This window comes from Orcinus orca, chromosome 16 (genome assembly GCF_937001465.1).
Source record: "Orcinus orca chromosome 16, mOrcOrc1.1, whole genome shotgun sequence".
Classification (NCBI taxonomy): domain Eukaryota; kingdom Metazoa; phylum Chordata; class Mammalia; order Artiodactyla; family Delphinidae; genus Orcinus; species Orcinus orca.
Genome location: NC_064574.1, coordinates 29,575,138 through 29,600,594, shown reverse-complemented (window position 1 = coordinate 29,600,594; position 25,457 = coordinate 29,575,138). Strand labels below are relative to the sequence as shown.

The window sequence follows — 25,457 nt, the reverse complement described above, 5'->3', positions numbered from 1 at the left end:
GGGAAAGGAAATAGCCACCCAAGTCAAGGAAGCTCAGCGAGTCCCATACAGGATAAACCCAAGGAGAAACACACCGAGACACATAGTAATCAAATTGGCAAAAATTAAAGACAAAGAAAAATTATTGAAAGCAACAAGGGAAAAATGACATAAAACATACAAGGGAACTCCCATAAGGTTAACAACTGATTTCTCAGCAGGAACTCTACAAGCCAGAAGGGAATGGCATGATATACTTCAAGTGATGAAAGGGAAGAACCTACAACCAAGATTACTCCACTGGGCAAGGATCTCATTCAGATTCCATGGAGAAATCAAAAGCTTTACAGACAAGCAAAAGCTAAGAGAATTCAGCACCCCCAAACCAGCTCTACAACAAATGCTAAAGGAACTTCTCTAAGTGGGAAACACAAGAGAAGAAAAGGACCTACAAAAACAAACCCAAAACATTAAGAACATGGTCATAGGAACATACATATCGATAATTCCCTTAAATGTGAATGGATTAAATGCTCCAACCAAAAGACACAGGCTTGCTGAATGGATACAAAAACAAGAGATCAAGATAAAAAAAAATGAATTACATGGGACTGAGTGAACTGATGAGGATGATTATAAGTTTTGTGACTTTCTGTTTGAATAAAAAAAAAATCTCACAAGGACTCAGAGGCAAAAAATGTACAAATCAATTATCACTGCAAAGTAAAGGAGCTGTTACAGTGGAGGATTACTGGACTGAATGTCAATATTATGACATAGTATGAGTGTGTTTCGTGTTTGGTAATTGCAATCATTGTTGCTTTTGTTATGGTCATCCATTTACAATGCTTGGTGTCAGTTTATTTATCTCTTATAAAAATAAAATACAGTGTGTGTGTGTGAAAAAAAAAGGTTTAGTGCGTCTTTAGCAGGGCATGGGGTGGGGGGGATGAATTGGGAGATTGGGATTGACATATATACACTAACATGTATAAAATAGATAACTAATAAGAACCTGCTGTATAAAAAATTAAATAAAATAAAATTCAAAAAAAAAAAAAAGAAACATAGGTCATTACAAAATTTCTGGAAGACTACAGCACTAGATGATTTTAAAATGTCCATTCCCTTTAACCCAGGATATACCATTACTAGGAATCTTTCTTATGGGACTAATCACAGACATGCTCAAGATTTACATATAACAATGCTCGTTACTGTGTTATTTACAGTAGGAAAAAATGGGGATAGGTAACATAGGGAATAGGAGATAGTTTATAGCAGGAAAAGAGATAATGGTTTAACCATTCAATGGAATATGATACTTTTAAAATCTTATTTTTTGAAGATTATTTAATGACATTGTGAAAATGTTCATAATACCATGTTTAGTCAAAAGCACACGATTTAAAACTATGAAGTGGTTGGTTTCCAGGTGTGGAGAAAAGTAGGATGTGTCTATCATATGCTCCGTCTTTTACCCATGCCTTTGTAAAATGTATGATCCCAATTCTATAAAAACAACAACTAATAAAGAAAAGATTGGATAGAAAACTACATTACATATTTCTGAGATTTCCTATGACTGTGAAAAAAAAAAGTCATCATAAAAATTATCTCCAGGCAGCCCCACAAAATGCCTTTTTGATTGGGTTCTTAAGATCAGTTAGAATTCACCCAGGAAAGTAGGAGGAGTGTGGGAAGATGACCCTAGAAGGGTGAAAGGAGAAAGAGAGGATGAGGAAACAGGGAGAACACCACGTTTCACATTCATCTCATTCCTGGCAGAGAGCCCCAGAGAAGGGCGGGTTGGTTAAGATAGATTGGTAAGTAGCTATGTTTGAATACTTATTTGCAAGGCAGGAATTTAAGACAAAGCAGATAACAAGTTCATCCTGGTCCCTCCATCATTTGAAAGGCAGCACTTTGCTCACAGCTACTTGGGATGTATGTGCCTTTCAAATGCACCATCGGGTTTGTTTCTGGTTGTGTGCCACATACTTTCCCACCTCCCAACCTTGGGCTCTGCTCCTGTCTTGAGTGTTTCAGGAGTAGGAGTTTAGGAAAAGGAGAGACTGAGGCATTTATTTAAAAAGATGCAGATTCCCTGCCCTCCCAGCTCCCTCCACTCAAATCAGTTCTAATGCGACCTTTGAAGTTTATAAACCACCGCCCCTAGAGACAGCAACTGAGTTATGCTAACCTTTGAATTCACGGGGTCAGGAGACCCTCTCTAGAAAGTGACCCAAATCCCTACCCATTCTGCCTATTTGTCCTTCCAAATGCAGTTCAGATACCACCTCCTTCAGAAAATCTTTTCCTAACATACTCAGAGGGTGCCAACCTTACCTCTGTGCTATCTCTGCATCTTGCATGATTCAGTTATTTGACTTCTGCTCAGTAATCACCCAGCTTCTCATGCAGCTAGGAACTCCTCTAGCGAGATTCCTGTATCTCACTCCTCTTGGTGCCCTGTGCCCAGTGCAGGGTCTGGCATGCAGTACTTACACCATGCTCACTGAATTGAATTGTCGTGGAACCTGGACACTCTTGCAGCCTTGGTTTCCTTGCTGTGGGTCTGAGCAAGCTACTCCAGGTACGTTGGGGACTAGCTAAGTATTAGTGGAGGCTGGTGGCCATGGAGAGATGCATTAGGAGCCAGGGCTCGAGTGGGGGGTATGGGTTCTGACAGCTCTTCTCCAGAACTGACCGACACCACCTCCCTGACCACAGGGCCGGGAAATCTCCATCTGCCTTCCACCTCGGAGCTCTATAAAAGGCTACAAAGAGAGTCAAGTCTGTGACTCGAGAAACTGGGGAATCAAGTTGAATGAAATAAGAAAATGAGCCAGAAATGCCAAGGTAAAGATAACCTTGGCCGAACTGTTCCAAATCATTTGGTTGCAGGTCTCAGAAACCTCCTTTATAGTGGTGTAGAAGGGAACCATATTAAAGAAGCTTCCCCCAGAGTGTCCTGACTCCGAAGAAGTGAAAACTCCAGAGCCTTGTGCCTTTTAAGCCCAACAACTGTCATGAGCAGAATGGCTTAGAAGAAAATGGACCCCACTGGATTCTGTAATGTGATTCAAAGAAGGATCTAGAAGAAATTTTTGAGGTCCCCGACCTAGCCCTTCATTTTACAGATGGGAAACAAAGGTACAGAAAAGTTAAGGAATTTACGTAAAGTTAGGCATTTACTTAGAGCGTCCGAATGTCTCCAGCTGTTTACCAGTGCTTCCCCCTGGGCCTCTGTTTTCTCCTTTATGAAATGAGTAGGTCTCTCTCTAAGATCCCTTCCAGCTCTAATGTTCTTTGACTGGGGAGAGTCATGTTGACAGACACCTAGGTCCACCTCCAACTTGGATGCTATTTCAGTTTGACTTTGGGCAAATTGTTTCTCCCCACCGAGCTGCTGAGACAGCATCTAGTATCATAGAAAAGTTGCGTTTGCTGCCTAAGTGTGAACCTAAGAACCCAGCTTTTCCACCTGGTTGGTGTCCAGCCACTCCTTTTCTGGAAAATCTCAAAGTAAGCGGTCTGAATTCTCAAACATCAGTCAGGAATAGTGATAACATTCTTTGGCATCTCTCTGGTGCTTCATAGTTTACAAAGCCGCCTGGGTTCAAATCCCAGCTCCACCATTTTCTAGTTTCCTGCCCTTGGGTGAATGACTCTGTGTCTCAGGTTCCTCAACTGTAAAATGGGGTGTTCATAATAATGCCTACTTCATTGTTTCTGAAGAGTACATGCAAGCACTCAGAACATTACCTGGAACACAACAATCGCTCAGCAAATTATTAGTTGCTGCTGTTATCATTATTAAGCACTTTCAGATGCTTAACCTCACTTGATCCTTACATTCTATTACTTTAAGCAAATCTGGACAAGGTTCTAAAAATTTTTAACATTTACAACATACAAAGATTCAGTTGGAAGGATTTCTGTTCAAACCCAAACTGTCCTTTTAATAATAGGTTAGGAATCCCACACTATGCAGAAAATGACTCGTGGGATAGCTCCCCCACTACCCCCCGGTGGGAACCATGTTGAAGGGATGCAATAGCTCCCTTGGGAGGGGTAGCTCTTACATAAAAAGTGGGGCAAACTGAAGCTGCAGAGAATAAAATAATTAAAAAGACTTAAGTGAACATCTAGTTTCAGGCCAACCTTTATATTTCACTGCTGGGGAAACTGGGGACCAGAAACATGAAGTGGCTTTCACAAGTTCTAGAGCCAGATGGTAGTGGGGCTGGAACTAGGGCTCAGGATTCCCTGTCTGCACACCACCCAGTGCAGGTTCCCCACCCACAGCTGGTAGGGAGGAGGGTGGGGAGGGACTCACAGCTCTCACTGCTTTCTGAGGACGGTTCTGATGAGCGGGGATGAGACTCCCAGGAAAAATCACAGCTTTAGGGCCCAATACCCTGCAATGAGGCCAAGAGAAATGACAGTGGAGACACCCTGGAATGTCTCCACAGGCCCAGACTTGCCCCAGGGTGATTATATTTGGAATGAATTATGAAGCTAATGTGGAGTGGTAGCATGAACCAGGAACCAAGAGATCTCAGGACTAATTACAAATTCAGCTTAAAGGCCCCACTTCCTGTTCCCAGGAAGTCTTCCTTGATGGCTCCCTCCCTGAGTTCCCACAGTGCTTACTGTCTGAATCATGCACCTGGCATACCCCACACCATCCCACATTGCTAAATAGCTTCTACTGATGGCCTCCCCACTCCTTATCTCCTAGCAGCACCAGATATGCTCTCAGTGGAGGGACTGAGCCTTAAGCATTCTGGTCTCTCTGCAGTTGCTAGTGTGCAGGATGATCACAGAAGGGTTACGCCAAAGGGGACCTCCCCTTCCCCAAATCAGTCATTTGTTGAACCAAGCATCTCCTTTTGTGAAGGAAGCCAAAGTCAGGACTGTCATTGCCCCAAGGATCAGAGCAGGTTACAATGGGATTCTGGACACAGTAACAAAAGAAAAAAACAGGCAGAAGAAAAGACCTTCATTTATGAGAAGCTGGGAAAAAAACCTCTCTGTAAGTAGCCGTGCCACTAGAGAGAAACGTTGTGTACGGGCAGGTTAAGAAAGAACCTCTGAAATAAGCTTTCTCTGCCCCATTAAACCCTAGAATCCATGTGACCTTGAGTGAATTCATACTCCTCCCTCCCTTCAGAGGGGAGGGGCTGCTTACACTACCCAGTGCCATTATTGGTGTGGGGTGTTGTTTATTTGTTTTAAAAGCTTTTTCTGTTCATTTTACTATTGCTTTGACTTTATTAGTTACCCTGAGTACATTTCAGTAAAGTTGGATCTACTTATTCTGGGAATAATAAGTAATAAAGAATTTTTTTATAGACCATTTCAAAGTTGAACATCTGGAAATAAGATGGCATCTGTTATCAGGTTATCTAGACAAGTATATGCATGTGAGGGATTATGTGTGTGTATAGCCTTTGAAATGGATTCAAACAATGGATTATTGACATATGCATGTAGTACTTTATATACATAGACACCTAGATATCTATGTGTATATACAGATATAGACATAATTATTTTCAGTTGCCATCTGGTAATAACGTGGCATATGGTTTAATCTTAAATAGCTGTAACAATATCTATTTTATGTATATACGCAGCTATACAAAGTTATGAATATATGTCTATAAGTTTTAGATAACTTACTTCCAGTTGGCATTTATTATATACTACATACATATGTGTGTGGATAGATTCGTGTGCACATAGCATATTTATGGTTAGAAATATATATGCCCAGTTACATAGAAAGCTTCTTTTTGTTCAGCTGGAATCCAGAATAAGCTAACATGTTATTCTATCAACCATGATACACAGCAAGTATATATGCATAAGAGAAAATGTGTCGCTTTTCTCTAAGAAAAACCCAAAAGTCATATGGGTTGCCTGAAGTGACATAAGTCTATATTTATTACTAGAAAATCAATAGTTTCAGTGTTTATCTTCTAAAGTAGCATAGGGTCTAGTGGGCGCTACAAATTCAGGGAAGAGCCCAGGAATCATATCTTGCACTGGTATAACAGCCTTCATCTGGCGGCGAGATAAAGTAGACCATCAGATTTTGCAGAACTCTGAGAAGAGCTGTTTCGGGTCTTGCTAGATTTTTGCTAGATTCAGCATTTTCATTTTACACTTGATCTTAGCCAAAAGGTCAAGAAGGGATAGCATTTCCACTCTAAACCATATGTTGACATGGTACTTGCCTCCTAACTCCTGTTTGGAGCTGGGTCCCAGGAGCTGGGGAGAGCTGGGGAGAAGCTGCTCAGATGTGGTGCTCAGAAAGGGTCAGACACTCACCATACGCTGTCACTGCCTTTGTCCATGGGCCATCCTCTGGGGTCATAGTACACATCCACGCTGAGGTTTTTGTCTGTGTCATGAGCTGAGTTGAAGTTGGTGATAACTCGGGAGGGAATCCCCAAACACCGCAGCGCTGCAAGTCAAGGGCAGTCTGAGGACTTGGGGTGCAGTGGAGATGGTATCTTGCGGTACCCCACTGCTGCCCACCCAGGAAAGGCACATCACACCCAGAGTACCTGTGTTGAGGGTCCCAGCGAAGACCCAGCACTGGCCGTATCGGACTGGCCTGAAGCCAGAACTTTGCCACCGCTTGAGGATCTCCACGCTGCCATTCCAGTTCCTCGGGTCCTGGCCACCTACGTAGTTACCACTCCAGTTCCCAGAAACCACACCATAGTCATCATTGGCATTGATCTGGGCAGGAAAAAAACCCCAAAGAAATCAGCACAGAGAGTGACGTGCAGAGTTCAGGGGACAAGATAAGGAGACACGGAAGGAAGCCAGGGAGCCTCCTTCAAGTGGATTTTCTGTCTTTCTGGGTGATTTGGATGATAATTGTGACAATGATCCCCCTAGGGGTATCAAGCGGTATATGAACTTAACAGTGCTTTCCTCAACAGGCCATGTTTGCCCCTAATTCACATATCATCCCCAGCTCACAGGGAAAACTGAGGCTCTGGGGCTTGTCAGTGGTGAGGGACGGGCAAAAAATCAGCCTGCAGGCAATTTCTGGCCAGAACTCATGGGCAGCTGCTGCTGCCTGACTCGAGAGTCCACGGTTTGAAGCTCTCTTTTGGTGTCCTGGTCTTCTAAACAGATCCCCTTAGAACTTCAGCAACTAACTTCTTCTTGGAAAGAATAAAGATGGACTGTTGCTTTTCATTCATTCATTCATTTATTCATTCCCTCAACTTAAGGCATGATTCTTGTATAAGTAACACAACCACGATGCAGTATGAAAAGAGCACTGGACTAGCGATCAAAAGATCTGAGTTTCTTAGTCTTAGTCTTTTATAGACTCCTATTGAAATATTTAGGGATGAAATGATATAATGTCTGGGATTTATCAAACAATCTGTGGAGGAAGGGACAGAGATGAAACAAGAATGGCCTTGAGTGGGTAATGGCTGAAGCCGGTGATGGGTACGTAAGAGTTCATTTTACTTTTTCCTCTACTTTAGTGAAAGTCTGAACTTTTCCATGATAAAAAGTTAAAAGAGAATGAAAAAGGAGAAACCTGAGAGAAAAACAAGTATCGTATATTATCGCTTATATGTGCAATCTAGAAAAATGGTGCAGATGAACGTATTTGCAAAGCAGAACTAGACACACAGATGTACAGAACGAATATATGGTTACCAAGGGGGGAAAGGGGGTGGTGGGATGAATTGGGAGATTGGGATTGACATACACACACTACTATGTATAAAACAGATAACTAATAAGAACCCGCTGTATTGCACAGGGAACTCCACTTTGCTGTACAGTAGAAGCTAACACAACACTGTAAAACAACTATACCCCAATTTAAAAAAATTTTTTAAATGAAGTAAAATAATAGATAACTAATGAGAACCTACTGTATAGCACAGGGAGATCTACTCAATGCTCTGTGGTGACCTAAATGGGAAGGAAATCTAAAAAAGAGAGGATAGATGTATACGTCTAACTGATTCACTTTGCTTACAGCAGAAACTAACATAACATTGTAAAGCAATCCTACTCCAATAAAAAATAAAAAAAAAAGAAGAAGAAGAAACCCGAGTTGCAAGCCCAGCCTGGCTGCTTGTCAGCTGGGTGACTGCTTGCGCGGGAGTCGATTCACCTCTCTGGGCCTTCATTCTTCACCTTCCAACACAGGGAACTTTAGAAACAAGTACTTCCTCAGCTGTCTTCCAGCAGCCACGTTTTCAGAGTTTATGAAACTTTGACTAGCATTTATCCCAACCTTACAGTGAGAACGGCTCCCTCTCTTTGTGGGGGCCACAAGGGCAAGGCCTATGAGGACGAACAGTCTGGATATGGAAGGATCCTTGCCCAGGACAGGCTGACCCAGCCCTCCGCGGTCCCTCCGTGTGGTGGGTGAGCTCCACAGCCCCTCCAGGATGGTCTGGGCTGGAATAGCAGGATGGGGCCAGATGGGGCTCCTTCAAGATGGAAGATTGCACGGCCCATCCCCATCTCCTGAGTCACAGGTGCATCAGCCTCCAAAGTGGTAATCAGCAGGGTCATCTCTGACTGAAAGCTGAGGTTTCAAAGCCCCACACAGGCCATAATTCGCTCGTGGCCCAGCCCAACCAGGAGGGCTGGAGAGAGAGTGGGGAGGTTCCGCTGAGGCACCCAGCTCTGAGATCAAGTGGTTTGTCTGGAGGGCAGGGGTGAGTCAGCAGCTACTGGAGCCAGCTGCCTCCCCTCCCCTCTCCTGAGCTGAGGAGGCTCAACTTCCTAAAGTGCCTGAATCCAGCTTCCCTCGACCTTGGCGTTGGCTTTAATCCACCCCCTCCTGGGCCACTTGGTTTTCCAGGTTGGGCCCAGGCCCCACTCCCTCTCTGCACTCTTCCCGGCTGCCTTGGTCCCCACCATTTCCTCAGCATCTCCACATTGCCTGGGCCTCCCCACAGCTGTCCTGTGAAGTTTGGGTTAAGAAGTGCTGTCTGATGACCCCCGATATCTATCATGCAGTCAGAAGGTCATTCAAATTTCTAACCATGTAACTAGCTTGTTAGCTTGGATATTCTCCCAACTCAAAAGAGACTTGAAATGCCTAGTCCATTAATCAAAAAAAAAAAAAAAAAAAAAAGGTAAAGACACTCCTGAGTAATCATTTAGTTTCAGAGGGTTAAAGTTCAAGAACTCTCTGACTTTTAGCTTTTTACTTTGTAACTTTTGAGCAGGCTATCCCTTGTTTTGATACTTTCTGATGGAGGTGCTCTCTGCACACTGACTACAGAGCAGTGCATTCCTCCAGCATCCAGCTTATGTGTGCCTCTGAGTGCACGTGCACATGTGTCTGGGGAAGTGGGGACAGGTTTCTCACGTGGAGGGACTGGACAAGTGAAGGAGGCCCTGGGCGGGCAGTTGGAGGCCTTGTTCTGACCAGACTCACAGGCTGAGGCTGTGAGTGAGTCACTTCAGCCCCCTGGCATCAGTTTCCGCATCTAGACAATGACTGTGTTGGCCTCTGCCCTCCCCACTGGCACTGGAGCCCTCTGTGCTGAGGATGGGATGAGTCAGAGCAAAGGAGGTTAACGCTTCAGGCTCACTCAGGAGCTTACCCCCTTTCCCAGGAGCCCCAGGGATGGAGCAAATTCTCAGCTTTGCCTCCTTCTGGTCCTGGCAGACACCCAAAGACCGAATCCTTCGTCACTGGAGGAAGGCCTTGCAATACAGTGGAAAGGGCTTTGGAGCCAGGCAGCCTGGGTCCAGTTCTGCCTTTGCCACCCACTCGCTGTGTGTCTCAGGAATGTTCTTTAATGTAGAGGCTCCACGCGTGCGAAATGGGGATGGTAACAGCCACAACTACATTTTGTGAGATGTCAACCAACGCTATAAGTGGTTGTGCCTAACCCATAGCTGGGTTTGATATACAGGAATAACTAGTTATTATGGTTTTCTCATCACTCACCATTGCACTCAGCACCCGGCCAATATACTGGGGATCGTCTCTGCGGGCCACATCAGTAGCAGGGTCACGGCGAAAATTCAGACTATTATCCAGCAGAGAGAGGCAAATGTTCAGAATGCCTTCTTCAAACTGCTCAAAATGGGACCATATGTTACGATGAAAGAAATGACAAATAGTATCAGCTTATTGAAGGCACGGGGGCTACCCTGGTAAGAACCATGGGCTCTGCCCAGATCCTTCTACTCCACAGCCTCCAGAGCTGAGAGAATCTGAGGAACAACCACCCAACTTGGGCTTTAACCCTGCAAACTCATCCAGAGCTCTCGCTATACACAGGGCCTTGAACTGAGGCCCCTGAAGTTAATGGCACTCCCTCACTGTTATGAACTTGAGAGCAATCACTTGGCCTGTCTGGGCCTCAATTTGTCCATCTTTATAACAGGGGATCAGACTGAGCTCATCTCAAAGTTTCCATCTAGATCTGACATTGATCTTGAGCATATTACTCAGACTTTGGGGGAACTGATTAAAAAGATAAAATGTCTCATTAAATTGGAATTTGAAGCCATTTTCACAAAATAAGACTTATTGTTGTCATTGCTTCTCAAATGGAGAAGGCCAAGCTCTTTCTTGCCTTAGGGTCTTTGCATGTGCAGTTCCTTCGACCTCCAGTGCTCTCCCCCAAGAGATCTATCTGGCTCCTTTGCCTCCTTCAGGTTTCTGATCAAAAGTTCTTTTCTAAGAGAGGCTTACCCAGATCTCGCCCTTCAAAAATATCTTCCCTTCCATCCCCGGGTGCACCTTATGCCCTTACCCACCCCATCCCACTTTCTTTTTGAATGAAATTTAACACAGAACCCAACATATAAAACTCAACATATAAAATATACGGCAGATGTGCTCTGGTTGACTACAGAATGGGGTCTGGACATGGCAGAGAATGCACCTGTCCACCCCCTGCTGGACATGCAAGGTACCCCACCCAAGGCACTTCATTGTAATGTCTTCATTTGTCTACTGGAGAAAAGAAAAGGTGGAGGGAATCCCTGGATGTTTTTCAGGCTGAGCAAACCTGGGACTCAGATGTCATACTAATGAAGGACCTTTGAAAGGTCGAATGCACATGCCAAGGAAGCTTCCTCACATTCTTACCTAGAATGAATAACAGAAACTACATTATTGTCCCAAGTGTCTCTACTGGGCCTTATCCTCATTTGTGCATCATGGTACCAATAACACTTCATTGCATCAATTTAGTTACGTGTCTGTTTTGCCCACTAGATTGTGACCTCCTCAAAGACAGGAAATCTGTCTTATCCATCTCCTGTATCCATAGTGTGCAGCTTGGGGCCTGGCACATAGTAGGTCATCAGTAAATGCCTTCTGAATGGATGCATGAAGAGAAGGCAGGCGAATGGACAGATTTGGGAACTTCCACCTATCTGTGGGGCCAGCGGCTGAGCTTCTTGGGTATAATAGGGACATTACCACCAGGCTTTATGATCTTTTCACCTGTCCATAGTTCCAGCCAATCACGCTAATGTAACTTGTTCTTCCCACGAAGATGACGCCAGCATCTTCCTGAACATACTCCTCTCTCTCATCATGGTTACTCATAAAGACACTATCGGCTGTTTGACACAGAAAGCAGATATTAGGGGTTATAGAGAGGACTATAGAGACCAGTCGTCCTCTCAGTCCTGAGTATCCTCCTGGGGGCTGGAGCAAGCCCCACCTGCAACCCTTCACCCAACCTCCACTGAGGAGTGAAGCCTTGGGCTATAATGCTTCCACCTCATATTATGGGAACTATGAGCTTGAAAAAGAAGCTGGGCTGACCTGAGAATCTGAAAATGAGACCCTTGGGAATGAAACACTTGCTTCTTCAGGCACAAGCTATCTCCACACTGCAGAATTGTGCTGTGGTCATTACACCGTACTATACAGTTTTCAAAAGCCCATGAGATCCCTGCAATAGCTCCAGAAATAGCAGGATGTCCATTTAATGGTGAGGAATTTGATGCTTGGAAGGGTAGAGTGACTGTCAGACACACAAAGCTGGTTAAGTGGCAGAGCTGGACTCAAACCCCTGGCTTCTGACTTCTAGCTTCTGTGCGGTTTCCATATTCCAGAAACTTTCCCTAATCAAACCTGAGCCCATGAAAATCATTCCCCCCGTCTCCTTTCCATGGGTATCGCTTGGCTGATGGCTGGGAGTGTGGGTGGCTAGGTGCCTACCTTGCAACCAGGGGTTAAAGAGCAGTATGAATGTTCCAACTTCCATAGTGGAGTCATTGCCCTCATAGGAGATCTCAATGCTCAGCGTGTATCTTCCTATGGGTGCATCGGCAGGACTGAGGATGGAGATGCTCAGAACATTGTTCTTGTTGTTCAGAAGTTGTGCACCCCAGCCAGTGCCACTTATCCTTTTGGAGAGTGGAAACACAGCCTTTGTCTTGGCCGACTCTGAGGGGTAAGGCCCTGTAAAAGAAGGCATAGGACAATGGAAACCAAGTAGTGTTGGCCAGACTGTGGGGAGAAACCAGATTCCAATATAACTGCCGGGGCCCTTTGGGAGACATCATACAATGAAGCATTGTGTTATGGCGCTGGAAGCAGCTGGAGAGACCACGTGGGCCAAATCCCTCTTGATGTGAGCCTTTGTCTTGGCCGACTCTGAGGGGTAAGGCCCTGTAAAAGAAGGCATAGGACAATGGAAACCAAGTAGTGTTGGCCAGACTGTGGGGAGAAACCAGATTCCAATATAACTGCCGGGGCCCTTTGGGAGACATCATACAATGAAGCATTGTGTTATGGCGCTGGAAGCAGCTGGAGAGACCACGTGGGCCAAATCCCTCTTGATGTGAAGACCGTGACCCTCAGACTCAGAGACAGGCCGAAACTTGCTCAAGGTCACACCAAGTCAATGGTAGAGCTGGGCTAAAGCCCGGGGCCACCACCACCACCATCCCTCGGATGCACAGCCCCGAGGTCTACTCAGATGTGTGTTGGCTGGGAGAGCAGGGAGCAGGTACCTGTGGAAGCTGTGAATGTCGCACTTCTGTTACAGCCGAGACATCGGTATACGGTCAATGACATGTAGAAGAGTTGGCCTCTCCGCACGACAAGCTCCTGGCTGGAGAACTTGTCTGTGTGATGTGCCTGCTCATTGAGGCTTATCTGCCAGTCGACACTCTGGAGTCCTAAAGCCGTGAGACAGAAAAGAAGACTTGAGATCCTCAGAGGCAAGGGGTGGTGGTGTGGGGGAAAAAGTGTAAGTTACCAAAGAGACTGCTTTTGGACAGGGCTCGCTGGGGAAGAATATTCTAGGAAGAATCACATGAAAATGCAAGCATAGCAAGCACTTTACAACCTATTCCCATCTGCCTTTTCAGGCTGCTGAAGCTCTGCACACACTAGTCCCACTTCCCCCTCCCCCTGGCCAACTGTCACTCAGCTCTCAAAGAAGTAGCTTCACCCAACTGGCCAGGAGAACTGAGTACCCAATTCTGTCCACTTTATCCTCCTTCCTTTGTGGGTGGGGGCTCACGTAGAACTGGGAGGAGGCTACTTCTCTCGAGTCCACCTGGTTTGGCTTCCTTGCTTTTTCCTTTGTGTCCTCCCAGATACCAGGTGTCTTCCATCACTCCAACACCCAGCAAACATTTAGCTGTGTCATCGGTACTTTATATGTGCAACACCTCGGTGTTGGCCTGAGCATCTGATGCTGAGGAGGATTGTGTAACCCTGACAAGCATTTCGAGGCTGGACATTGGGCAATCACTGGCCTGGAAGGTCTTTCAAATGCTCACTGGCAAGAGTGGCCTAAGGCCGTGAGACCCCTGGATAAGACCCTGAGGACTAACACCTCAAAATCCACCCCCAAACTTCTCAGGTGATTGTGGAGGTGAGGGAGCTAAGTTGAGAAGGGTTTCAGAGAAGAAAGATTCCAGGAGATATGAGGAGTTTAGCCAATTTAAACCTTTTGAGATATTTAATGCCTTTGAGCTACATTTGAGATGTTCACCACCCATTCTTCTGCAAATGAAAGTGGTCTCTGTCTTTACGATGTGGCCATGGCTATGATGGGAGTGGAGTAGCCCATCCCAGCACCAGGCACAGCTCTTGTTTATAGGTGTCTGTCTGTGTTCATCAGAATGTGCCTTCTTGAACTTTATCTTCTGATGCCTAGCACATTGCTTGACTGTATTAGGACAGTTAGACAAACAACCGAGGGAATAAATGAGCAAACAAACATAAAACTAATGTCATGCAATGACTATCATGACTAGAGCTCTAAATTTAGTCTATAAGGAAAGGTGTATATGGGGTATTTGTTCAATAAACATATAGAGAATACATATTATTTATAGAACACTACGTAAAGCACAATGTTGGGGGTGTGAAAATGTATGAAAAGTAGTTTGAATCCTCAAAGAGCTTCAGGAGTGCATAAGACAACATGTCAGAATGAATGGTGGAATGAGGTAAATCCAATCTCCCCCAGAAAAGGTGTCTAGGAGATGTAGGTAAGAATCACTTTCAGTTATAGGGATCAGAAAAAATTCATTGAAAATGCTGGGCCTTGAAGGAAGAGAGAATTTTGTCAGGTGTGTTCCAGGCAACAGGCAGAGAGGCCCAAGGCCCAGGAGAGCAGGTGTCTCATTCGGCTAGAGCAGAGGCTTTGCACAGAGGAGAAAGGGGAGGCAGGGAGGGCGTGGCTCCAGGGCGGGCCTGGGGCTGGGGGCTCCCATCCAAGCAACTCCGGAGATGGGCAGAGGCTCGTAAGAGACACTCTCTTGAGTGGGACGCAGACTCGGGTGATGAGGCAAAGGCCGCTGCTGAAGCAGGGCTCAGGAGGTGATCTCACCTCCACTTGGAGTACTAAAGATTCATTCATTCAAATGCCCACTTGTTCATTCATTCATTGAACAAATGGTTATTGAAAGAATAAATTAAGTTTTTTTTACTCAGGGAAACTAAAACATTCATGCAATCAAAAATATCTATTGAATGAAGGGCAAGGCAAATGGAGAGAAGGTGGGACAGAAGAAGATGAACGCTCCTGAATGCAGACATTGAATGGCGACAGCTCAGATCTCAGGCACCCTCTGGCAAACATCAAGCTCTACGTGACTTGCAGAGAGCTGGTTTGCTAAAAGCTAGGACTCTTTAGGGCAACGTCCCCACCTTTTAAACCCCTGCCTCTTACGAACTGTGCTCACTGCCTTCTGTGCATGGGATCCGGTAGAGCTTCACTCACTGTCTCGTTTTAGAAAAAAAGAAGAGCTCTTAGAAATGTGTGGTCTGAGGTCACACAAGCCCCCCTGGAGATTCTTCCCCGCTCCCAAACCCTAAAGGATATGTGCCTTCTCCCCAGGAGAAGCTTATTATTCTTGACCATGGACTCTTTGAGAGCAGCAATTATGTCCCCAGACAGCCCTCAGTCAAGCACAGGGGTGAGGAAAGAGGGGTGGCAGCGACTCCCATCTATAGCCAGCTTCTGCCTTCCCTCCAACAGGCCCACCTCCTTCTTTGCTGTGCCGAGGGTTATGCACTGTTTGCTATATGAAAAAAAGATGAATCAACATGCAAAAGTACACACAGCCAGTTTACATAGGTTTGCTTAAGTCCTGAGAAATAAAACAATTCTAACTATCAGAAAAATAGTAGTGATGTCTCCCTTTCATGCCAGAACGCAGTGGCTTGTCTGCAGGGAAAATGATGAAGAAGACTGAGCTCTAGGGTGCCTTGGCTGCAGACACACCGAAAGGAGACGAAGGGCACTTTGCGCGGACTAGGTGAAGTTCTGGGGTGACTGAGATGGTCATCTCTGCCTCTCCCAGCATAAGCCCCGGCATGAAGGAGTCTTGCTCCTTCATGGGGTGCTCGTGGGACATGCAGAGTTTCTCTGAGCTGGAGGGTGAGGAAGAGCATGACACATTTGTCATCAGTCTCCTATGTGTCAACTGCTCTTAACAGTACACAGACACCCCTTCGGGTGCGGGGAGGAGGGGCACCTGAGCCCTTACTGCCGGAAGGGCATCGTGTGTAACCTCTGTGGCAAACGAGGACACGCCTTTGCCCAGAGTCCCAAAGCGGTTCACAATTCCGTGGCAGCTCAGCTAACCGGCGTGGCCGGGCACTGAACACCCGCCTGCCTGCCAGGGTGAACACACAGCCAGCTTACCCCTCTTAAGTGCCAAACCTTTTTTTTTTAACCATTTTTTATCGTTTTTGAAGATCAATGTTTGTTGAATTGAGAACATTGTTGACCCTGGCTTCTGTCAGGGTGTCTATCTTTTGAAGCTCATCCCATCCCCTTTTAATTTGCTGCTTCTAATCTCCGTGGTCTGAGAATTTGTGAAACCAGTGTTGTTAGAAGTGTATGTAACCTGAGTCAATAGGCTCTGAATGGTGGCCAAGGGCCTCTCTTATGGCATTAAAATGCATGGACTTTGTGACAGCGCTTTCAGTGGCTCAGAAGCCATTCTTCACAGAATCATGGAATCGAATCTGGAATTTTCTTGCTGGAAAGGACCTAAAAATTGGTCTAGACCAATCCACTGGTTTTCCAACAGATGAAACAGGACCAGAGAGGTTAAATGACTGGGTCAAAACTCACATAGCTGTCTGGTGCCAGAGCTAGCCTAGAGTAGAGTTCCCTGACCCCAAGCCCGGTGCTCATTCCACTACCTCTCACACCTCACAACATTTTCCTCAACACTTGAGGGCCCAGAAAGTCTGCTCTTTCCAGAATAATGAGCCCAGGGGAATGCTAAGAAATCATCTGGGGAAGGAAGCAGAAGATTTGGCAGGAGCTTCAGAATACTTGGGATATATGGAAGCGACAAAGGAACATAATCCAGGGTGTACTCATTGCCCCCTTGGGTACCATATCTGGATTAAAGTGGCCCCACTTCTTTGTGGCCTTCCCCTTCCCTGTTCATTGCCATCAGTGAGAAATAGAGGTGCTCCATAGTAAAGGTTTGCATTTGCATCTTAGCCTCAATAGCTAGTGTCCCCAGAGAAGCAGCGGACTGGAGCTCATCTGCAACCTCCGGACTCTCAGGAGAAAGACGGAATTCCAGGGGAGCTGTTAACTCTGAAATGTACTTGGGAAATAGACCAAGCTAGAGGGCATTGGGTCTACTAAGTGTTATCAAGTTCAAGTAGAAAAGACAGTACACTGCTTTTCTTTTAGTTTTTGTCTTTCCTTTATGTTTTGCGATTTCCTCGTGGCTTAGAATGTAAAATCGATTGTTTAAAGTTTTGTTCTGAATAAATATTTACCTTTTGTATTGCTAAAAAAAAAACCCAAAACAGTACACAGAGCACCTTACACCTGTCATCGATGAAATCTTACAGAAACTGCAAACTGAGGGGGGGATTAGCAGATACACACTACTATATATAAAATATATAAACAACAAGGTCCTACTGTATAGCACAGGGAACTATATTCAATATCTTGTAATAACCTATAATGGAAAAGAATATATATATAAGTATAACCAAATCACTTTGCTGTATGCCTGATACTAACAGAACATCGTAGATCAAGTATACTTCAACTAAAAAAAAAAAGAAAGAAACTGATACCTTATTCGAGGTCATATACCTAATGATTGGCAGAGCCAGGATTCTGAACCCAGGTCTTACTGACCCTCCCTGTTGCCATGGTCCCCTGTTCTCCACCTGGGAGGGGGACCCAGGTGGTGAGAAGCCCTCACTGTGCATTGTCCTCCCTTCTGGCATTTGCATCCTGACACGGAGGAGAGAGTGAGCACCTGGAAGGGGAAATGTGTTCCAAAGGGCATTCTACTGGGAGGTGAGTAGAAGAGGAGCATCCCTGAATCCCGAGGGGGACGGCATGCTGAGTGCACGCTCCCAAAGTCCCCAGGTGGTTCCTGCCTCCCTCAGTCACCATCCCACGTGTAAGCCCTAGGATCGTTTCTGCCAGCCCCAAATCAAGGATCTGATGATCCTGTCTGTGGATTATCCAGGGCCTTTGTTCTCCCACCCACCACCCCTTGGCATAGCACTAATCACAGCCAGAGTGTTCTAGAAAGGGTAGGGCAGGGGGTAGGGGAGGTGCACAGCCATCCAAGTTTCTTCTTGAGTTTACAACTTCATGGATGTTTATGAGCCTCAGAGCTATTTTTTACACCTGCCTGGATGAAGGGCAGGGATGAAAGGAGAGTGGCTTCGCCCTTACAATTGACTCATCAACACAGACTCTCAAAAACATCAGAGGGAGAAGCCTTGGAGACCGAGCATCTCCCCACACCCTTATTCTGGCTGTGAGGACGTGGAGGCCCAGGAGGTGGTTTGCCCACAGTGGGATGTTTCTGAACTCTCATCCAGGGCCCGTCTCACAATCCCACACCGTCTCCTTGAGTCACTGCTTAACTCTACCACCAGGCCGGGGGCAATTTCCCCAATTTTTTTTCCCTGAGAATATCAGTGCCACCAGCAACACTAATGTGGTAGCAACTGACAAATGTCTATCCCAGGGCTTCCCTGGTGGCGCAGTGGTTGAGAGTCCGCCTGCTGATGCAGGGGACACGGGTTCATGCCCCGGTCCAGGAAGATCCCACGTGCCACGGAGCGGCTGGGCCCGTGAGCCATGGCCACTGAGCCTGCGCGTCTGGAGCCTGTGCTCCGCAATGGGAGAGGCCACAACAGTGAGAGGCCCGCGTACTGCAAAAAAAAAAAAAGTCTATCCCAGTATTCACTTGCTCCTTCTTTCTTGGTAATAAAATCCCCCATGTTAATGGCCAGGCTCCCCTGCAGCTGGGGGTCATGTGAATGAGTTCTGGGCAATGACTTGTAGGTATAGTGATGTGTATTAACTTCTAGGAAACCTCTTTTTCTTAAATTGAGGTGAAATTCACTGTTTTAACCATTTAAAGCATACAATTTGGTGGCATTTAGTATATTCACAATGTTGTACAACCATCACCACTATCTACTTTCAGAACTTTTGCATCAACCCCAAATATATCCCCCACTCATCTGCAGTCACTCCCCATTCCCCGCTAACTGCAGCCCCTGGCAACCATTAATCTACTTTCTGTTCCCCTGGATTTGCCTATTTTGGTCATTTCATATCAATCGAGTCACACGTGTACGTAGTCTTTGAGTCTGGTTTTTCACTTAGCATAATGTTTTCAAGGTTCATCCATGTGGTAGCATTTATCAGTAGCTCCTTCCTTCTTTATGGCTGAATAATATTCCACTATGTTTATATACTGTATTTTGTTCATCCCTTCATCAGTTGAGGGACATTTGGGTTGTTTCTACCTTTGGGCTATTGTAAATAGTGCTGCTATGAACACTCATTTGCAAGTATTTGTTTGAATACCTGTTTTCAATCCTTCTGAGGAAACCTCTTTTTCAAAAGTTGGCAAATGCCCTTAGCCTGCTCACTTCCATCTTCTTCCACCTGCTGCCCGGGGTGTGGGTGTGATGTAGACTCAACTCTAGACCACGCATGCCCTCAGGACATCAGAGTGGGGAACTGCACAGAGCCCAGGCCCCTGGGGATTGTGCAGCTGTCCTCTCCACCAGAATGGCCTACATCCAGGCCTATTGTGTAGGGAAGAAGTAAACTTCTGTCTTGTTTATTTCTCTAAGCCATTGTTATTTGGGGTTCACTGTCATTCACAGCTAAACCTAATTACATATACCTGATAATGTAACCTTCCCTTCTTCTGTGGTCCACCTTTGGCAGGGGTAACATGAGAAGCACAGAACAGATTCCAGATTGTGAAAGCGGGCTCACTAGGCAACCGTCTCCATCCTTATCAGCTGGGCTCTGTAATCGAGTCACCTGCAGCAGGTGGGGAGGATGACTTGGTTGCAGGTGTGGGACTGGGGTTTTCACTTGCTGTTTCCGGGAGGACCACAGAGAGCTGCTGGCAGGTGCCCATCACATAATGATACTCTAGGGGCTGCATCTTCCCCACCTGCCCAGACCCTATTCCCTAGGTCTCTTCTCTAGACTAAGATTTTTTTTAATCTTACAGATTTCTAGAGTTAATTAGGGCTGAGAGATATATTAAAAGTCATCTAGCCAAGTGTCTTCAAGCTTTTTGTTAGAGACTTCATTAATACAGAAATACATTTTGTACATTGCTTACACACATGGGTCTATGATTGACGTAAAGTTTCACAAAAAAATACTAACCCTTACTATGTACAATGCACTGATATTTTCTGTTTGTTTTTTTTTAATTTGCTGATCACAATCCACTAAACTGATCTCACAACTTGCTAATGGGTGACAACTGGCAGCTTGAAAGACAGTGATGTGATCCAATATTCCCATATGACAGGTAAGAAAGCTGAGGCATTGGAAGGGGAAGCCATCTGCTGAGGTCACAGGGTAGTTTAGAGGCAGAGCTTGGCTCAGAAACCAGGTCTTAGATCTTGGTCACTGGTGGGCTGTGAGTCATTCCCAATGTCCCCCTCAGCTCCAGGCACCGGGATGTTTCCAGCTCCAGGCAGGACCCCCACTCGCTCCAGCCCTTGCCACTCTGTTCTTTCTCTCTCTCTAGCCTGTGCTGCTTCCCTGCATCTTTCCCCCACATTCAGACATTTTCAATCCCTGTGCAGCATGGGTGGTACAATTTCTTGGCACCCAGGTCGTGGGGAAATGGGGGTTCCCTGGGTGGCTGAATGAGGGGCTGCTGAGGATCCCGGGATGAATGAGCCCTGAACGGATGGTCTGAGCAGCCTTGAGCAAGGTCTCAGCATCTCTGTAGAAGGGGACAGTGAAACCAAACATCCTCCCTTGTAGGGCTTTTGTTGGGATCCCACGTGTGCCCATCACTAGGGCCTGGCCCTCTGGCAGGGGCATACAAATGCCTTAGGATCCCACACATAATGGCACCAGCAACACAGGATAGAGGAGAGTTTGAGCTTTCTCATGGGCTGCCATTGAGGGCCTCAGATGTGCAGACACTGCTAAGCATGTGTGAGCATGTGTCCTTTCATAGTTACAAACCCTTCTATGTTGTCATTCTCATTTCACAGATGAGTGATTTGAGAGTCCAGTCAGGTGATGTCACTTGCCAAATATCACTTGCTCAGGCAGAGCCTGGCCTGAGCCCAGACTGGGAGCTGGTGCGGCCTGACCACACGCAATTTCCACGCTGCCACCCTGCAGCCAGCTGAGGTCGTGGTGGTGGCATGACCTGGGCACAGTTCCAGGAAGCTGCCAGAGAGAAAGGGCCACCCACAGCTTCCTCCCCGCCTCGACATTATATGGTCAGCATGAGAGGAGAGGAAGGAAGAAGGATTCTGGGCCCCCTTCACTTCCAGAGAGAGTTTAGGATCTCTTAGACCCTCACTGAGTCCAAGGATCATTTGGAGAATTCATATTAGCCTAAGCCCCACCACTGACCCACGAAATCAGGATCTCGATCTCTGTGTTAGGGACAGCGTTGATTTTTTTCCCTTAACCTCTCCTGGTGATTCTAATTCGGAGCCAGAGCCAGGACTGAGAATCACTGCCTTAGGCCTACATAGCGTTTACACTAATCAAAGCTCCTTTCAGTGAATTCTCTCCCCTGAGCCACACAGCTGCTCTGGGAGGGAGGCAGATGGGGCAGTCACCATCTCCTGTTTACAAAGGAGGAAAACAGGCTGAGAGAGACGAGTGCAGACTCCTTCGGAATCCCCCTCAGCCCCTACCAGAGACCTGAGTCCCCGTTCCTTACTTCAGCGATCCAGAGACCTGAGTCCCCGTTCCTTACTTCCTCACTTCAGCTCACACCCCAGGCCAACACGTGGGCCCTGGGGAAGGAACCATTGCTCCAGCTGTGGAGCACAGCCCAGCAGGGTGGAGGCTAAGCCGAGAAGTTCTCTGAGGTGAACAGAGCAGCACGGACACAGCGCAGGGGCTTGGAAATGGGGAAAGAGCCGCTGGCATCCCAGCTCCCAGGAAAGGGCTTCTGTGCAGACCCACAGCCCAGAACGGCACGGGTCCTCTGCACACTGGGGCTTGAGGCCAGAGAGGGTAAGTCCTGAAGCCAGCGCTCTGCCCAGCAAAGCGGCTGGCGGGAAAGCGCACCATCCCAGCGGGACAGGGCGTCAGTCCCCAGCACAGAGGTTCTGGCCTCCTGCAGGCAGAGGTCTGCATCCAGGTTGGAACCTTGGGGATCCTGCCTCTGACCCAGGGCCTCCGAGTGGCCTCAAGGATGGGGAACAATGCTTCCCCTCCACACTGGGCCCAGCGTCTGTGTCCACAGCCTGCATTCCTGTCTGGCGTGGGGCTCTGGCCTCGGTGCCTGGCAGGCAGATGGTGCCCGACCACTCTGTGCAGAAGGCTGCCAGGCCTTCCTCCACCACATCATCCCCCACTCCGGGAGGCGGAGTAACCGCACACCCCGGATTCCAACACGAACCTTAACTTGGGAGCTAGACGCAGCCCTCTCAGACCAGCACGCTGTGACCCTGATAGTCCCCTGGGTCACACGTGCCCAACCACCCACGTTTCTTTTCCTGTTCCCTCCGCCCAGAACACTCCTCATTCCACAAAACTACTTTTTTTTAAAAAATTAATTAATTTGTTTTTTTGGCTGCATTGGGTCTTCATTGCTGCGTGCGGGCTTTCTCTCGTTGTGGCGAGCGCGAGCTACTCTTCTTTGCGGTGTGTGGGCTTCTCATTAAGGTGGCTTCTCTTGTTGTGGAGCACGGGCTCTAATACACGGGCTTCAGTAGTTGTGTCACGTGGGCCCAGTAGTTGTGGTTCATGGGCGCTACAGCACAGGCTCAGTAGTTGTGGCACACGGGCTTAGTTGCTCCACGGCATGTGGGATCTTCCCAGACCAGGGCTTGAAGCCGTGTCCCATGCATTGGCAGGCGGATTCTTAAGCACTGCACCACCAGGGAAGCCCCCACAAAACTACTTCTGACTGAGTCCAACTCATCGTCCATACCAAGTGCCACCTGGGTCCCAGGGTCTTTCCTACCCCAAACCATGGCCAAGATTAATCCCCTCCTCCTCTTGGCCCCCTGGCTCTTGCTTGGATTTGTAACACAGCCTAATGACAATCCACTTCGAGCCCCACGAGGGCAGAGACCGCAGCTCATGATCTCTGTGCTCCACCGCGCCTCGTGGCTCTTTCCCTGGGTGTCCAGTAAGTGAACCCGTTCATTCAGGAACCATTTTCTGAAACCTGCTTGGCTGACTGACCAGGACGGGCCAGGAACTCAGGTGTGAGAGCTTCAAAGGAGTGAAGGTGTTTCCCTGTCTCTCTTTTTAAAAATTTGATTTTCTCTGAACTGACCATCGTCCACATTTCACTGTGACCTTAGAACATCTGGTGGATCCAGAAGTTGAGCCTTAAGAGCTCAATTCCATGAGTCACAGGCACTGACACACTGGGCCCCTCAGGACGTCATGCAGGTCTCCCGGTGGGCAGGCTGCTGTGGGTGCACATGCCCCCAGAGGGTGAGCCTCTGCTGGGGCCCATTGCTCTCTGTCCCGGGTGCCCTTTCATGGTGAGAGAGCTGTCAGTACTGGCAGGAGCCTGGAAGTCTATCCATTTCAAGCCCTTTGTCTTGAATCGGGAGCCTGAGGCTCAGCGGCAGCAGAGGCTCAGGCTCAAATGAGGAACCAGGTTCAGTACTGCTTTCCTGTGTCGCAGACGTCACCCGCACTCATGGATAAGCTCGGCTCTGATAGTAGGACACAGTGGAAAGGGTGCTACTAGAACCGAGTCTGGGCCCTGCTATCAGCTTTCTGTGGGACCCCGGTAAGTGTCTGTACCTTCCTGGGCCACCATCTCCTCCAGAGGGAGGGAGATGGCCTGGCTGACAGCTGGCATCCCCTCTTGCTAAAGTCTACAGGATCCAAAGCTCCCCTTCTTAGCAACCCAGCACTGCTGCATGCTCATGGGAGGAAGCTGGGGATAAGGGAATGGTCCTTTTTGCTGCCACCCTGTCCTGGTCTTTGTGACTTCTGAAGTAACCAGCATTGCCCGTTTGCATCGTGCTCAGTGATTTCTTGGGCAAACCTTCCTGCAGACCTAACCACCATTCACAGTATTTTACCGGTTTGACTCTTGCCTTGTTTGGATTTGGTGTAGCTGCCAAACCACTGGGCAGAGCACCCATGACAGGCAATAATTAGCCTGCTGCTTAGCAGGGGCACCGTCAAAGCCGAGCCCAGTCCTCAAAGTGACCACAGAGCCAGAGAACCTGAGCTCCCCAGCAGTGATTTTTCACCCCCTTCCCAGGGGCCGCTGGTAGGAACTGTCCTCGGCACACCTGCTCCCTTCTGCTCCTGGCGGTTCCAGCTCACCAAGTCACTTTTAAAGAACTTGCTGGTGCTTCTGGATGTGTAGTTTACTTAGGAGAATTCCGGCGCTGCCGATGGTTTCTTTTAAATCAACTCACATGCTGTCACTCCCTCCCTCCCTTGTAGCCCTGAGATGCACTTTTCTTTTCCAGAGTGACTGACAGCTGGTAAAACTGCACTGAGAAACACAGAAAGCAGGTACCAGCTGGCTTGAAAAGGCAAAGCTTGTCTGTCTGTCTAAGGGGACGTGACCTCCAGCTGCGTTGAAGACCCTGCCCATTATTCAGGACTCCATCCCAAACACGCTCTATCTCCGGGACCATGCTAGAGGGAATAGGCAGCCACTGAGAAAGAGAACCCTAAAATATCAAGGTCTAGCCTTCAGAGTTCCCAAGGCAGCTGTCCCGAGCTGGACACTCTTGCCTCTCAGTCGGCCCAGAAGCATGGGCATCCAGCGGGGGCTGGCAGAGAAGATTCCATGTACTCACCAGACATGTTTCACCTTCCTTTGCCTCCTCTCTGGGTTCGTCTGGGAATGGCACAGATGGTGTGGGGAGACTGGCCGCTGGGATCACCTTACCATTTATAGAAGCTTCTCCTACACACCCCAGTGAGAGTCCTAATGAGGTGGGTGAGGCACCCACCTCATTACAGGTCCTTCCTGTAGTACCTGTAAGCGTTTCACTAACCACGTACTTGTCACCCAACGGAAGGTCATGCTGCTTGTGCAAGACCAGCTTGGGGAGAAGAAGGGAGGTAAGAAAAAACATGCAGAGTTTGAGTTTATGATTTTTTTTTCAAGATGAGCAACTTCCTGGATCGTAGGGTTTAGGAAATGATGTCATGTTTTTCTCTTGTTTTTTTACGGTACGCGGGCCTCTCACTGTTGTGGCCTCTCCCGTTGCGGAGCACAGGCTCCAGACGTGCAGGCTCAGTGGCCATGGCTCATGGACCCAGCCGCTCCGTGGCATGTGGGATCCTCCCGGACCAGGGCACGAACCCGTGTCCCCTGCATCGGCAGGCGGACTCTCAACCGCTGCGTCACCTGGGAAGCCCGATGTCATGCTTTTCTTGAAGTAGTTTGTCCAGAGCTGATGCTGAGAAGTCCCTTGGGGAGGTCAAAGAAATGTCTCCCCAGAATGCAGAGCAGAAAATTGCCTAGTCCTTTCTCACCATCTGCACATGCTGATGGTCTCC

General features: G+C 47.4%; 2 protein-coding genes across 2 annotated transcripts in view; both read right to left on the bottom strand.

The window, feature by feature from the left end:
* Positions 1–24,860, bottom strand: part of LOC125961507 (protein-glutamine gamma-glutamyltransferase E-like) — a 42,311-nt gene extending 17,451 nt beyond the window's left edge. Inside the window, exons 1-7 of the mRNA XM_049699737.1 lie at positions 24,749–24,860; positions 12,985–13,152; positions 12,188–12,430; positions 11,462–11,580; positions 9,950–10,078; positions 6,561–6,738; positions 6,322–6,457 (exon numbers count right to left, since the gene is read on the bottom strand). Of these exons, the coding sequence (XP_049555694.1) occupies positions 6,322–6,457; positions 6,561–6,738; positions 9,950–10,078; positions 11,462–11,580; positions 12,188–12,430; positions 12,985–13,152; positions 24,749–24,755 (980 nt within the window). The 5' untranslated portion in view covers positions 24,756–24,860. The remainder of the gene's footprint in view (positions 1–6,321; positions 6,458–6,560; positions 6,739–9,949; positions 10,079–11,461; positions 11,581–12,187; positions 12,431–12,984; positions 13,153–24,748) is intronic.
* Positions 1–24,878, bottom strand: part of TGM3 (transglutaminase 3) — a 166,352-nt gene extending 141,474 nt beyond the window's left edge. Inside the window, exon 1 of the mRNA XM_049699739.1 lies at positions 24,749–24,878. Coding sequence (XP_049555696.1) covers positions 24,749–24,755 — 7 coding nt within the window. The 5' untranslated portion in view covers positions 24,756–24,878. The remainder of the gene's footprint in view (positions 1–24,748) is intronic.
* Positions 24,879–25,457: the final 579 nt, after the last annotated feature.